Genomic DNA, 16170 nt, shown 5'->3' with positions numbered 1-16170 from the left:
TTAAGTTCCGAACTAGTATCGCAAATGTAACCGGTCGGTTTATTTATTTCCGTCAGCATAACGTGTGTATAAATACCTCATCGTGCTATACTTTAAATGGGAGTGCTTTGCATGCGGTTGTACTTTTAAAAGGGGCATAAGTGTCAAAACAAGCTAAAAATCCCCCCTTCCCAAGGGCGTGCTGAAACGTGCTAGTATGTGGTGCTGTAGTTTTTTTGGTTACATTCCATTAATGCAATTTCAAAGAGTCGTTCAGCTGTGAGCTCGTAGACAAACTGTTCAATGGACTGGAATTGTTTTGCATGTCTCTCCTGTTTTTTTGCACTCTCTCGGCTTTGCTGCCCTCTCACTGGCATCCTGCAAACGTCGGCCGCTCGCAACCGAGCCGCCGATTCCAGGCCGTGAATCTGTTTTTTCAGTGTTTTCAGTAGTGAGGAGTGACTTCAGCGCTTACTGTGATTGATTATAGCTGCTTGTCTTGTGCCCATCTGGCTTTAACTTTCGATTACGAAAAGTGATGCTGATTTTGTGCCCATTAGTAGCAGATTTCCTTTATTTTTCTTTTCGTATCGGTACTTCATACGAGGGGCTTTAAATGTCTGAATGCAGGTCGTGTTGTGGTACATTCTAGTTCATCGTTTTAGCTCCGATCCCCCAAATAATAAATGATCTGTCGTGTTTTACAAAGGCAGATTTCCAGTAAAATAAGCATTTCTCCTGCCGTACCTGGAATACACACACTTGCGCCGAAATAAAAAAAAGAAAAAGAACAATGGCTTTATATTTTATGATTTGTGTTTCTAGCCTGTGTAGCCTTAAAGTCTCTTGATTTGATCCATCTCTCCAGCAGATTTTGGACATAAGCAATAGTAGTGTCATGTTTCGCTAACAGACTGAACCGTAGATCCTAAAGCACAAGCTCTGTAATGCATGTCTTTCTCAGGTTTTAATATGCGTATGAGAATGGATACATATGTTAAAATATTTTACCATAAATATTTCTGATGTTTCTCTGCTGCTGACATAAAAAGGAAAAAAAAAAAAAGAAAAAAATAGTTGAATAACCTGCCAGTGAAAGGGAAGTGGCTCTTTGTATAAGACACTGCTGTGTGCTGTTACTGCGCAATGTTTTCTGACATGAATATTTTATAGCTCAAGTAGAAAATATGTATTGACAATATTTAAGCAATAGCTTGGTGATTATAATGTATGATAACTAGATAAGTGTATATTGCGTTTAAAAAAAAAAAAAGAAATCTTAGATTCACTTTTGGTGGATTTTGTACTGTATTTATTACTAATGATGATGCAAAAAGTTGCATAGCTTAACCCAAAATTTTCTTTCTTTTTTAATTTCTTGTCTTGTATATGACCCTTTTTGTATGTGTTTTTTCAAATAAAATGTTCAAAATGCCTCAAAAGGTTGTTTGTTACTTGAATATCAGATGCATTGACAGTCTCTCGTAATCAGAGCGTTAAATCAGGAACTTGAGCATGTTTGTGTAAGGGCCTGTCCCAATACTTGCGGTCTTGGCCGCTTGAGAAATTATTCACACCACAGGAAGCATGCACAAGGTCAAGCCTCAGGTCAAAGGTGAGTGTCCTTAAAGCTCACTTACAGGTGCCATAGAATGGAAAACTGCGTTTAGCTGGGCATAGTTAAATAATAAGAGTTTAGTACATGGACATGACATAGTAACGCCCCCAATCATCATTAACGTCAGTACATCAGTAAAATAAGGCGAGCCACTGAAGGGACATGGTTAGCTTAATGCTAGTGCTAGCCTGTACATAAGATTTCACTTACCACTTAAACGGAGAGATGAGTGCACTGATGATGCCCAATGATGATCCTGAGCATCCTGAACAAACCGCATATTAAAAGCGGCTGTAATTAAATATATATCTCCTCCGTGTGTTTCCTTACAGCTGTGTGTGAGCGAGCCGCTCTGTGAGACAGCCAATCAGAGCAGAGCTCCTCATTAATATTCACGGACCTTCCAAATATGGCAATAACAGAGCATTTCATTCTAGGGACAAATCCTAGGGTTGTAAATGGACCGTTTCTGAAGATTTTTTGCCCTTTCCTAAGCCATAAACCTTCTATGTAGATGTCAGAGAACGATTAAAAATTTTGTTTCAATGCATGCTATGGCACCTTTAAGCCACAGCATCCAATAGGGTCTAGTTGCAGACATGCACATCCTAAATAGTATATTATGACACAATTAACTAATAACAATTTATTGATTACTTAATCTATGAATCATACAGAATGTTCATTAGTTGCTGATGTAGTAATAATTTTTTATTTCTTCATTAATTATACATTAACTCGTGATTATCTGTGCATTAATTAAGCATGAATTAATGCTTATTTGTGCACACGTATTGCAAAGTGTTACTGATAACATCAATGCTTTCATGCCTGAAAACATCATTTTTGTCTTACATTTGATAATAAATTCAGACATTTCAGTGTATGTTAACTGAATTACTGTAAATACTGCATTAAGTTTAATAGAAAAAAGTAGACAAGATAACACTTATTTCACACCTCAATAATTCAACTTGTTGACCATATTTCAAGGTATTGAACATAAAGTACTTGCATTTTTACAACACTACACAGTAAAACATTTTCACCAGATTCAACTTAAAAACTTAAGGCAGCTGCTGAACTTAGGTTTTTAAGTTAAATCAGCTTAAGTCATTTTAACTTATTACAATAAAAATGAGTTGATATAACTTGAGTTTAACCCCGGTTTCACAGACAAGGCTCAAATCTAGTCCTAGACTAAAATGCAAGTCTGAGCTGTTTCAACTAAGAGAAAATTGCACCGACTGACCTTAAAATATATCAGTGCCTTTGTTTTGTCTAAAGATGCACACCAAAATGTTTTTTTTCGAAGCACGTTTATAAAAAAATTACTTAAATGTCCTAATTGAACTATGGTCTAATCCAGGCTTAGTCTAAGCCCTGTCTGTGAAACCGGGCCTAAATTGATTTAACTTAAAATCTTAAGGCAGCTGCTAAACTTAAGTTAAAACTAGTGAAAACGTTTTACAGTGTAAGTGTGTCAATGGTTGGGGGATTTAGGGAAATAAAAACCAAACTATATAAAAGTAAAGAAATATACTTTGTCTCGCAACATTCAATTACGAAAGATTTCACAAGCCAACAACGGCAAATTAGTCAATGATCCGAACCTTTTCCTGGTCAAAACACTGTTATAGCCAGCACTTACTTAATTCAATAAAGTTTAAATAACAGAAAATTAAGCAATAAATATTTTAAAAGAAACTGCTTTCTCAAAAGAAAGGTGTTGTGACAACATAAAGTGACAAACAGAAAATATGAATAAAAAAAAAAACCCAAATAAACAAAGGCACAAATCTCTCAGAAGCACTCAATAAAAGTTAAAATAAGAAAGAAAGAAAAAAAGAAATGCATGGAAACATCCTTCAAAAGAAACTGCTTTATCAAATCAAAGTTGCTGTGACAACACAAAACTCTTACTCAAAGAAAAAATGACCAACAGAAACTATGAAAGAAAAGTTAATAACAGTCTTTTTGACTGAAAGAAAGTAAAAACTAAGAAAGCACAATAATCTCAGAAGCACTTTCTTCATTTCTAACTGAAAGATAAACAAAGAAAGGTAGAACAAATTTCTCAGAAGCAGCCTGTAGCTGTCTGAAAGTGTTTGAGAGGCTCACAGAAGCTTTAAAACCTTCAGCACAGCTGATTATAATCAGTGATTAATTCATTAATTAAGCAATCAATCAATAAATCAATCAGACACTGATTAAACCACATTGACAACGCTCTGACTCTTGATGCCCAGTTCATCTCATGCTCTGCTCAAGATGTGCAGCAAATCTTTTAGCATTTAGTCTATAAAAACAAAGCAGATGTTCATGTTTAGATTCAAGAGAGTTGCAAAGGTTTTGCACAAATAATGTGACGTTAGTGGCAATCACGATGGATGTGTCAGGAAAAAATCTAAGAAAAATAGCCTCAGTTTGTGTTTGAAGGCACTTACCATGAAAACTCTTAAAAATAAAGGATCTTTATTGAAGATCTTGGAACCTCTGAAATGCAGAAAAGGTTCTTAGTCCAAAAAGATCATTAAGATTTTTCAAACTGGTTCTTCGAAGCACTGAAAAGTTCTTTGGGGAAGCACAAAATGGTACTTTTATGGCATCGCTGCAAAAACACCTCTTTGGAGCCTTTATTTGTAAGAGTGTATCAAATGATTTAGAACATTTAAAGGGATTGGGTTTTAGATAATCAATCATTGAATGACTACTAACTACTAATACGTTTATTTCTCAGTAAAAATGGAGTCATAAGTACATTAAATAAAGGAAAAAATAGACATTTAACTTACGTCAACCGCTCCAACACATTTTAAGGGTTTGTAAGTTGATATAACACACAAACTAAATGCTGATCTAAATCTAATGATTTAAAACAAATTGTGAATGACTACTAAGTTTATTTCTTAGTAGAAATGGAGTCTTAAATAAATAAAATAAATAATATACTTGGTCCAACAGACAATTTGAGGGTTTGTGAGTTTATTCAAAAGCAAATAATTATTAAAATTTACAAAAATATATGAAATTCTTCATACAACGATGAAATATTTTATTTGTTTTTCTACATGTCATGTGATTTTAACCAACATTGGAGAACTGTGAACATGCAAATGCAGTGATACATTTCTGAAATGTAAATGTAAAGTTTCAGGGGCGCTTCCAGAAATCACTTCATCTCCAAGTGGTTTGACAAAAAAGTTGAGGAGATGCTTCCAAAGTGCAAAAACAATGGGAATTGGATTTTATAGAAGCAAGTACATTTCGTGACGATTACATTTATTTCTAAATAGAAATGGAATATTAAGTTAATAAAATAAAAATAAAAAATCCAACATACAATTTAAGGGGTTTTGAGTTGATTTAGAAGTGAATAATTATTAAAAAATAAAAATAAAATAACAATATAAAATCAAAATGTTTCTAGAATGATTAGCATGTTGCTAGCATGTTGCTAATATGATTAGCAAGTTACTAGTATGTTTTTAGCATTATTAGCAAGTTGCTAGCATGTGTCTAACATGATTAGCCTGTTGCTCAAATGTTTCTAGCATGATTAGCAAGTTGCTTGCATGTTTCCAACATGATTAGCATGCTGTTAGCACGTTGTTAGCATGTTTCTAGCATGATTAGTAAGTTGTTAGCATGTTTCTAGAATGATTAGCATGTTGGTAGCATGTTGCTAATATGATTAGCAAATTACTAGTATGTTTTTAGCATAATTAGCAAGTTGCTAGCATGTGTCTAACATGATTAGCCTGTTGTTAAAATGTTTCTAGCATGATTAGCAAGTTGCTTGCATGTTTCCAACATGATTAGCATGCTGTTAGCACGCTGTTAGCACGTTTCTAGCATGATTAACAAGTTGTTAACATTTTTCTAGCATGATTAACATGTTGCTAGCATGTTGCTAATATGATTAACAAGTTACTAGTATGTTTTTAGCATAATTAGCAAGTTGCTAGCATGTGTCTAACATGATTAAGGTGTTGTTAAAATGTTTCTAGCATGACTAGCAAGTTGCTTGCATGTTTCCAACATGATTAGCATGCTGTTAGCACATTGTTAGCATGTTTCTAGCATGATTAGTAAGTTGTTAACATGTTTCTAGAATGATTAGCATGTTGCTAGCATGTTGCTAATATGATTAGCAAGTTACTAGTATGTTTTTAGCATTATTAACAAGTTGCTAGCATGTGTCTAACATGACTAGCCTGTTGCTCAAATGTTTCTAGCATGATTAGCAAGTTGCTTGCATGTTTCCAACATGATTAGCATGCTGTTAGCACGTTTCTAGCATGGTTAACAAGTTGTTAACATTTTTCTAACATGATTAACATGTTGCTAGCATGTTGCTAATATGATTAGCAAGTTACTAGTATGTTTTTCAGCATTAATAGCAAGTTGCTTGCATGTTTCCAACATGATTAGCATGCTGTTAGCACGCTGTTAGCACGTTTCTAGCATGGTTAACAAGTTGTTAACATTTTTCTAACATGATTAACATGTTGCTAATATGATTAGCAAGTTACTAGTATGTTTTTAGCATAATTAGCAAGTTGCTAGCATGTGTCTAACATGATTAGCGTGTTTTAAAAATGTTTCTAGCATGATTAGCAAGTTGCTTGCATGTTTCCAACATGATTAGCATGGTTAGCACATTGTTAGCATGTTTCTAGCATGATTAGTAAGTTGTTAGCATGTTTCTAGAATGATTAGCATGTTGCTAATATGATTAGCAAGTTACTAGTATGTTTTTAGCATAATTAACAATATGCTAGCATGTGTCTAACATGATTAGCCTGTTGCTCAAATGTTTCTAGCATGATGATTAGCAAGTTGTTTGCATGTTTCCAACATGATTAGCATGCTGTTAACACGCTGTTAGCATGTTTCTAGCATGATTAGTAAGTTGTTAGCATGTTTCTAGAATGATTAGCATGTTTGCTAGCATGTTGCTAATATGATTAGCAAGTTACTAGTATGTTTTTAGCATTATTAGCAAGTTGGTAGCATGTGTCTAACATGATTAGCGTGTTGCTAAAATGTTTCTAGCATGATTAACAAGTTTCTAAAATGTTTATAGCATGATTAGCATGTTAATAGCATGCTGTTAGCATGTTAGTTTGTAAGTTTGATTGAGTCTCAAAGGATTGTGGGAGTTTTGTCAGTTGGAGTTTGAATAGTGTTATCTCATTTGAACATTCCGTCAAATCAAAAAAAAATGTATAATATAAACAATCAAGCTGAAATGCATGTCGTGTGACTTTTAATCGACATCAGAGAACCGTGAACATGCAAATGTGTTCAAATCTCAGAATGAGTTTTGGTTTCCCTGCTGAAAAAACCAGCATATGCTGGTTAGGTATGTTTTGGTGCTGGGATGCTGGTTTTAGCTGGTATATGCTGGTCCTTTGCTGGTTTATGCTGGTCCCTTGCTGGTTTATGCTGGTCCTTAGCTGGTTAATGCTGGTCCTTTGCTGGTTTATGCTGGTCATGTTGCTGGTCAAGGACCAGCATAAACCAGCAAAGGACCAGCATTAACCAGCAACATGACCAGCATAAACCAGCAAAAACCAGCAAGGAACCAGCATAAACCAGCAAAGGACCAGCATATACCAGCTAAAACCAGCATCCCAGCACCAAAACATACCTAACCAGCATATGCTGGTTTTTTCAGCAGGGTTGACAAAAGTTTGGGAATCGTCATATTACAACGTTTTTGGCGGCGGACACAAAGTTCGCAGGTTCATCAGACACCTGATGACAAAGACGACGGTAATTCTCAGTATAAATGACGTTTATTTAAATTTCTTTAAAAAAGTACAAACTTTGTTCTGAAACTTCTTCCGTTAAAAATCCAAAGCATCTAATATTTGGGATACAGTACTCTGTGAGTTTGTCCGTCCGCTTTATTTCTGTCCAACCACTTTCCGCAAACAAAGATGGTGGTCACCCAGTTGGCGGTGTTGGTGACCTCCACGCACTCCAGGAACCATCCGGACGACGAGCCGTTGTCGTCGTGCTCCACTCTGATCCTCAGGAGCTCTCCCAGATCCAGCATCTCCACCAGGAAGCGGTCGGTCCGTCCTCTCTCAAACAGGTTCCTGTACTTCCCCTTGAGCGCTCGCTTACCGGAGTCTCCGTTGACGCCGTAGAGCGTGATGAAGACGTTGGCGTCGGTGGCGGCTCCCTTCACGTCTCCGGTGATGACGATGATCTCGTATTTGACTGGAACCAGACTGCGCACTTTACTGGCAAAGCTCTCCACTGTTTTGGTGCACTCGAACGTCATGAACTCATCTCTCTTCGCCGCCAACGGAATCCGAGAGTCACACGTGAAGTAAAACCTGCGGAGGATGAACAGAGAGAATGAGGCGTGGATTTTCTCATGATAGTATTTCAGATATATGTGATGCATACTCACTTGTTTCTCAGCTCTTTCTCTGTGATCACCACCTCCTGCACGTGCCAGAAAGACTCGTTCTTCACCTTCTTCTCCTTTGTTATATGGCCCAGACAAATACCCACGATCTCGCCCACATTTTTAGAAGAGAACTCGAATGAATCCGTGGCACCGCTGAAGCAGAGTCAGATTATGATGCATTATTAGTCAACATATTGTTTAATGTTTATTTATTTTTCATAGTATTTGTCTTTTTAGATAGATACTTTTATTATTATTAGTTATCTTTTAAAATTATTTATTTTTAATACGTATATATATATTTTAGTCATTTTTCTTTTTTTACACTAAATGAAAATGAGAAATGTTGAACAAACAAATAAAACAAATTTAACTTTTTTTAATATTTAGTTAACATTTTAGTATTTTAAGTTAAATATTTTTATATTTAGGTAAGATTAATGTTTTACTACAGTATTTTTAGTTTTTTAGACTTTTAGTTTTTATTATTATTATTTTTATTTTTTAAATGTTCATATAGATTTTTTTTATTTAGTCAATTCTTTTAGTACATTAAGTTAAAGTCAATTAAAATGAGAAATGTTGAACAAACAAATAAAACAAATTGCCTCTCAGTCTTCGAGTGATGCATTGGGATCATACTTGGGAGACCTATCACCTCTGAGCTAAGAGAAAAGGCCAATGAACACTGGCGAAGGAATTTGCATGCCTAGCCACTCCCCCATTCATACGGGTATATAAGATGGTGGCATGCATCCACTCACGCAGATTTCTGCTTCAGAGCGATCGCCTTAAGAGGAGAGACTGAAGAAAGAAGAAGAAAGAAGTTACTGTGTAACTGGCTCCTCTGCAAGCAGCCGGCCTTTGCATCACCAGTGAAGGCTGCCCTGAGTGCACAAATTTCCTGCGGTTATTCCCTGGGCAATCCCTCAAACTAAAAAAGCAAATTTCTGGGCCTAGAACACACCAAGGTGGCTTTCGTGCATGGTTCAAAGCATGCGTTGAGATCTAGCTTCTCATTCGCGAGACGGCTGCCCTCGTCCTCTACCCAGCCCAGTTCAGCGGGCCATAAATGTTCCTTGGCTACGTTGGCTAGAGGCAAGGGCAATCTCAGAGTGACAACTGGAAATGCTCTGCTGGGCAAGTCCCCACGGAGGTCCTAGTCCACTCGCAACCCCTTGGAGCTACCAAAGAATGGTGCTTGCTCGTTCCATGGCGAGCCTAGCATCACATTTGGGGCTCAAGAGGAAGAGGTCTATCGCGGCATCAGAGGAGGGGGTGTTATCAGCGGAAGCAGACGATTCTGCTGAGCAGCACCCCGCTGCAGCTGCTGAGCTGCCAGCCATGCTGTTCGGGCGGCCATGTTGGAGGTGTCCAAAGCACCTTCTTCCGAGCGCTCGTGGCTCGGCGATCAGTTTCTGGGTGCCTGTAGCGACGTTCCACTTCGCTCTGACCCAATGCCTTTCTTCTGGGAGGTTCATGAGGAGCTCACCAAGATGTGGAGACTCTCTACACAGCTTGTTCGTGTCTGAGCTCCTCCTTCCTTACTACTCTCAATGGTGGGGCAGCCAGGGGGTATGCCAGGTGTGCCTGCAAAACGCCGCCAGCTGGTGGAACCGTCCGCATCTCCCGTCCAAAGCCTGTAAGCTAGGGAAGCATCACCTGATCGATCACCAGGTTCCTGAGAGATGCGAAGATAAACCCTCCTAACCAGCACCTCATCCGCTCTTGCGATCTCTGTGTGGTCTTGGCTGAAATACTTGTCGCTTAAGACCTTGCTCCTGACTGCACTCACTTCTATCATGAGGGTGGGGGACCTGCAAGCATTCTCAGTCAACGAGACATGCCTTGAATTCATCTCAGCTGATTCTTACTTGACCTTGAGACCCAGGCCTGGATATGTGCCAAAGGTTCCCACCACTCCCTTTTGGGATCAGGTGGTAAACCTGCAGGAGGAGGCAAACCCGGCCTTAGCATTGCTGTGTCCCGTTCGTGTTTACGTGGACTGCACCCAGAGCATCAGCTCTTTGTCTGCTTTGGGGGAAAAGCAGAAAGCAGAATGTTGTCTCCAAACAGAGGTTGGCCCATTGAGTGGCAGATACCATCACCTTTGGAATACGAGCCCCAAGGTGAGCTGTGCCCCCAAGGAGTTCGAGCTCACATAGACGCAAGGCACCTCTCTAACAGACATATAAAGATCTGCGGGCTGGGTGACACCCAATACCTTTGCGAGATTCTATTATCTTTATGTTAAGCCTTAAACAAGTCCTCCTGTGTGCTAAGGTAACATCAAGGTAATTTGCGGGTGGATGGAGTAGTCTGTGACTGTGCCTAGTAGAAGGTCTCCTTCGTCCCCTCTGGTTGTGGCATTATGTCTCAGTAATATTCTTTTCCCTCTATTCCACATGACTTATGTTTCATCATGTCTCCGCCCCCCAACGGTTGCTTCAGTAGATCTGGCATCCCTGGTGGGCCCATGCATTCGGCTTACAGGGCATTGAGCAGGTTACTTATTGAGCCCATTTGTCCTGACACACTTGCCTGTCAGCATTTGCACCTCAACTACGTAACGCGGTTCAGTATGGTGGCATTTTCCATAGGTAGATCCCAATACATCACTCGACGTAACTCCCTGAAGGAGGGAACGGAGATGTTACGTCCCTTTGCCACAATCCTAAACTGCGATGACGGCCGGGTTAAGGCTCGGCTCTTCAGCAGAAACCTGAGCGAGTGAATGCATGTTGCCATCTTATATACCCGTATGTACAGGGAAGGGGCTAGGCATGCAGATTCTACACGCCAATGTTCATTGTCCTTTTCTCTTTAGCTCAGAGGTGATAGGTCCCCCAAGTACAATCCCAATACATCACTCAACGTAACGTCTTTGTTCCCTCCTTCAGGGAACTGAAACTGTGTAATACTAGCTAAAATGACACTGCATATAACCAAGTTACTGTACATACCGCAAGAACTTCTTCTTCTTTGGGTTCTCCATCATAAACTCCTTTGAACGTCCTTTTTTCCCCTCCAGAATGATCCAGGCGTTCTCCTTTGTCTCTGCATCTTCAGAGTTGGCTGTTGTGATCTCAATTTCATATTCTGAAATGACATTACAAAGTTACGTAAAATTTGAATGCAGAATAAATACACTGCACTTGGGTTACAGAGGTAGGAAATGCATTTCTCTTACTGGTCTTGTCACTGAGATCCAGAATATCATTATTGGCACATGCCAGTTCCCTCATGATCTGCCCGTCGTCCTCACTTTTGGCCAGCCATCGGTCGCAGGGGAAGCGGAATGTTTGATCCAGCAGGTCGTCCTTCACGTCAACGTAATCCAAATGCCATCCAGGAGCCGGACCTGATCAAATTGACATACAGTTTAAACAAAGTATGGACTATTTCGCTCTACAGGTGCTGGTCATATAATTAGAATATCTTCAAAAAGTTGATTTATTTCACTATTTCCTTGCAAGAAGTGAAACTTGTATAATGTATACATTAATTCCACACAGACGGATATGATATATTTCAAGTGTTTATTTCTTTTAATTTTGATGATTATAACTGACAACTAACCCCCCCCCCCAAAAAAAACAAATTCAGTATCTCAGAAAATTAGAATATTACTTAAGAGCAATACAAAGAAAGGATTTTTAGAAATCTTGGCCAACTAAAAAGTATGAACATGAAAAGTAAGGGCATGTACAGCACTCAATACTTAGTTGGGGCTCCTTTTGCCTGAATTACTGCAGCAATGCGGCGTGGCATGGAGTCTGTGGCACTGCTCAGGTGTCAGTGTTGTGCCTGAACGAGTTCATTGAACGATCGTTCATGAACTCGTTCATATTCTGGGTGAACGTGAACTGAACATGCTGTATATCTGCCTGATGAACGTGAACGTGAACGCGCTCATTCTGGCGTTTATGAACGTCGTTCTCTCGTAGTTCAATTTTGTTCTAGAGAGTGCCAGATTTCTATGGAGCCAGGCAAAATCCCGGCTATAACCACTGACTGCACAATATCTAGGCTACAACCGTTACAACACAATCTACAACGGGCCTTATTATATAGGGGAAAAGACCAGATCTGTCAACACCAGCCACAACAGAGTCGCTCCGCGCATGCGTCATCAAATTGCGAAAAATGAATAGAGGCAAAATCCGATGAAGGCAGCGGCACTACTTCTGTCTCAATGATGAATGAAACTTCATATGTCCACTTAAAATAATTTTTTGAAAAGGTCAGTGATGATCCAGGTTGGAAAAATCTTACCTTTTTGTGTAAACTGTGCCCGTCGGGTCTCAAGAAGCAACTCCGCATAAAAATAAAAGAACTATGAACTAGTTCATTTTGGAACCTGCAAACTTAGTTCAAAAAATTTGAATTATGAACTATGAACTGAACTAGTTCATTTTAAAATGTGTGAACTGAACTTTGAACTAGTTCATGTAGAAAATGAACTTTCCCAACACTGTCAGGTGTTATGAGAGCCCAGGTTGCTCTGATAGTGGCCTTCAGCTCTTCAGATTTTCTATGGGGTTAAGGTCAGGCGAGTTTGCTGGCCAATTAAGAACAGGGATACCATGGTCCTTAAACCAGGTACTGGTAGCTTTGGCACTGTGTGCAGGTGCCAAGTCCTGTTGGAAAATGAAATCTGCATCTCCATAAAGTTGGTCAGCAGCAGGAAGCATGAAGTGCTCTAAAACATCCTGGTATACAGCTGCATTGACTTTGGACCTCAGAAAACACAGTGGACCATCACCAGCAGATGACATGGCACCCCAAACCATCACTGACTGTGGAAACTTTACACTGGACCTCAAGCAACGTGGATTCTGTGCCTCTCCTCTCTTCCTCCAGACTCTGGGACCCTGATTTCCAAAGGAAATGCAAAATTTACTTTTATGAGAGAACATAACTTTGGACCACTCAGCAGCAGTCCAGTCCTTTTTGTCTTTAGACTCTTCTGACGCTGTCTGTTGTTCAAGAGTGGCTTGACACAAGGAATGCGACAGCTGAAACCCATGTCTTGCATTCGTCTGTGCGTAGTGGTTCTTGAAGCACTGACTCCAGCTGCAGTCCACTCTTTGTGAATCCCTTGAATGGGTTTTGTTTTACAATTCTCTCCAGGGTGCAGTTATCCCTAATGCTTGTACACTTTTTTTCTACCACATCTTTTCCTTCCCTTCGTCTCTCTATTAATGTGCTTGGATACAGAGCTCTGTGAACAGCCAGCCTCTTTTGTAATGACCTTTTGTGACTTGGCCTCCTTTTGCGAGGTGTCAATGATCGTCTGCGATTTAATTAATGATTGAATTCTGCATTCTTTAAGTGTATTCTCAGGATTATTTAAATGCTTCGCCTACATACTTAGTCAGGGGGCACATTACACTGCAGGCTTTATGGAGTCAGAGAGTGAGGGCAAAAACAAAACAAATAAAAAAACCACTATTGTCCATTGTTAGATGTTAGTTTAATGATGCTATGGTATGACATGTGGCATATGTAGAAATTTACCCTAGTGAAAAATAATATTTTTAAATACATTTATTTCAAACTAAGCATATTTCAGATCTAGGGGTGTAATGATTCACTCGTTTTCACTGGTCTTGAAAGATGTATTTTTGAATTGTGAATCATTAATTTCTATGGGATGATAGACTGTGGAATTTGTGATTTAAATTACTGTGCATCGATTTGTACAAATGCAGACATGTTTGCAAATAAAAATATTCTGTTCTGCATTAATATATCATAAATTTGTGGATCAGGTGACATGCGTGCATTTATTGATGTCTTGTTCGAGTCTTGTTCAGTTCAGTTGGATTTTGAGACTTGCAGTTTACAGCATTTCATGATGCACAGCTACCAACGGCCAATGCTATCATTAACGTGTAAACAAATTGAAAAATGCGCAAATTTGCATTACTACACTGAAACAAATGCTTTTCAATCAGAGACATATTTGTGAATACAAATGTTATAGTTTGTATTAAAGTATCATAATTTGTGCATGTAGCGATTAAAATGTGCTATAGAAATCGCAATTCATTTGATTCTTAGTGTTTTAAATCAATTACTGAACGAAATCAGTGATTCACAATTAAAAAATCCATGTTTCAAGATTGATGCATATGTATACTTGTAACATAAGTAAGTTTTTATTCATTTGAATTTTTATTTTGTATTTTATTTGTATTTTCAATTTTGGTTAAAGTTTTAGAATTAATTGTGTTTATTTGTTATTTTTAATTTAACTTAATTTTAGTATTTTTTTAAATGTCTATATGTTTTTTTAGTAATTTATTTTGTAATAAATAGAAAATTAAGAACTGTTGAACATTTTTAAATATATATATTTTTTATGGTTAATTTTAACCTTAATAAACTACAATAACCTTTATTCATAATAAGGGTTATCTGACATATAACCGAGTCACTGTACATACCGCAAGAACTTCTTCGAACGTCCTTTTTTCCCTTCCAAAAGGGATCCATGTTTCAAGATTGATGCATATGTATCATCAGGTTTTGTAATCGATGCATCAAGAAAACAAGTGAATTGTTACACCACTATTATTTATGCAGTTGCGACTGCAGTGTAAATGCATTCATGGCATCTCTGAGCTGCATTAAACAGTGCATTACAGGTAATAATGTTGTAAATAATGTTCAGTTTCTCACATTGAAACATGGATCGTTCAAAGGAGTTTATTATGGAGAACTCAAAGCAAAATAATGGGTTATTTTCGTATTATTATTGTAAACACAGGGTGGGTACTTCTGCAGCAATGTAGGACAATTTTGAAGTTGGAAGAGAAAAGGAGATGGGAGTTTTTCGACATACCCTAACTGTCTTGAACCGAAGTGCACAGAGTACGCATGCGCATCGAGGTTAAAAAGTACATCAATTGTCAATTTGTTTAAAAAATAACCGATTGTAACACTAGATAAGACCCTTCCTCCTTGGCTGGGATCATTTAGAGCCCTTTGAAGCTGCATTTAAACTGACTTTTGGAAGTGCAAACTCGGGGGCACCATAGAAGTCCACTATATGGAGAGAAATCCTGAAATGTTTTCCTTAAAAAATATAATTTCTTTACGGCTGAAGAAAGAAAGAAAGAAACACAGGACGTTTCTCACCCTTGTTGTCGTGCCAAACTCGGATCTTAGACAGCTCTCCCAGACTCAGAATGTCCCCGAAGCGGAAAACATCCACCTGATTGCGCTCAAATTTGTTCCTGTTGGTGCTTTCTCTCAGTGCCAGCGTTCCAGTGTCGCCGTTTTCCCCGAAGACGATCAGAGACACGTTGGCGTCTGTACCGGCGGCTGCAAAATGACATTTTTATAACACAATCACAAATCTGGGGGGTGTTCCATAAAACAAGTTTACCAAATAAGCCAGGCTTATTTGAGTTAGTCTGACTTATTGTCACTTGATTTGGCTCAAAATAAGTCAGACTAACTGAAATAAGCCTGGCTTATTTGGTAAACTTGTTTTATGGAACACCCCCCAGATCTCTGAAATATCTTGATGCTTTCGTCTGACAGCCGTGAGATTCAGTGGAGTTGTCAAGCACATGAAGGTTAGTCTCACAGAAGACATCTTCAAGTCTCAATATAAACTGTGAGTTCATTTAGTAGCACTGAGATACTATTATATTTGCATTTTAATTTAAAGTAAGTTATAGTAATTTTTTTGTTTTTTTCATTTTTATTAGTTTTTTTATAATTATATTTATTAAAAAAACTTTTATAAATATATATAATTATAAAATATAATTATTTCTATAGTTTTTTTTATTACATTGTATTTTAGTTACACTATTTTAACACTCTCCTTGGCAACAAGCTATAATATTTATTTTTATAATTTTTTTATCACTTGAAATAAAGAAATATTTTTATGCTTTATGTATTTTAATATTTTGTTTTTGTTTTGTTTTTTATTTTTTTCTGTTTTCATTTCAATTTTAAAGGAAATTTAGTTTGTGTTTGTTATTTTTATTAGCTACTGTTATTTTTTAAATCTGTCTAAACTTTTAATTTGTTTTCCATTTTTTATTTTTTTTAAATATATTTTTCAAACTAAAATACAGTATTTTTATTTTATTTTATTTCATTACATTTAATTTAACTA

At 37.7% G+C, this 16170-nt stretch overlaps 2 protein-coding genes across 2 annotated transcripts in view; one reads left to right on the top strand and one right to left on the bottom strand.

The window, feature by feature from the left end:
• Positions 1-16170, top strand: part of LOC141286736 (leucine-rich repeat-containing protein 2-like) — a 371513-nt gene that overhangs the window by 229364 nt on the left and 125979 nt on the right. The gene's annotated exons all lie outside the window — the stretch shown is intronic.
• Positions 7470-16170, bottom strand: part of LOC141287780 (lipoxygenase homology domain-containing protein 1-like) — a 37763-nt gene continuing 29062 nt past the window's right edge. Inside the window, exons 14-18 of the mRNA XM_073819907.1 lie at positions 15174-15359; positions 11218-11388; positions 10991-11126; positions 8028-8180; positions 7470-7950 (exon numbers count right to left, since the gene is read on the bottom strand). Of these exons, the coding sequence (XP_073676008.1) occupies positions 7470-7950; positions 8028-8180; positions 10991-11126; positions 11218-11388; positions 15174-15359 (1127 nt within the window). The remainder of the gene's footprint in view (positions 7951-8027; positions 8181-10990; positions 11127-11217; positions 11389-15173; positions 15360-16170) is intronic.

This window comes from Garra rufa, chromosome 15, assembly GCF_049309525.1.
Source record: "Garra rufa chromosome 15, GarRuf1.0, whole genome shotgun sequence".
NCBI classification, from domain to species: domain Eukaryota; kingdom Metazoa; phylum Chordata; class Actinopteri; order Cypriniformes; family Cyprinidae; genus Garra; species Garra rufa.
Note: the sequence above shows the minus strand (reverse complement) of the source record. Positions and strands in the feature narration are given on the sequence as shown.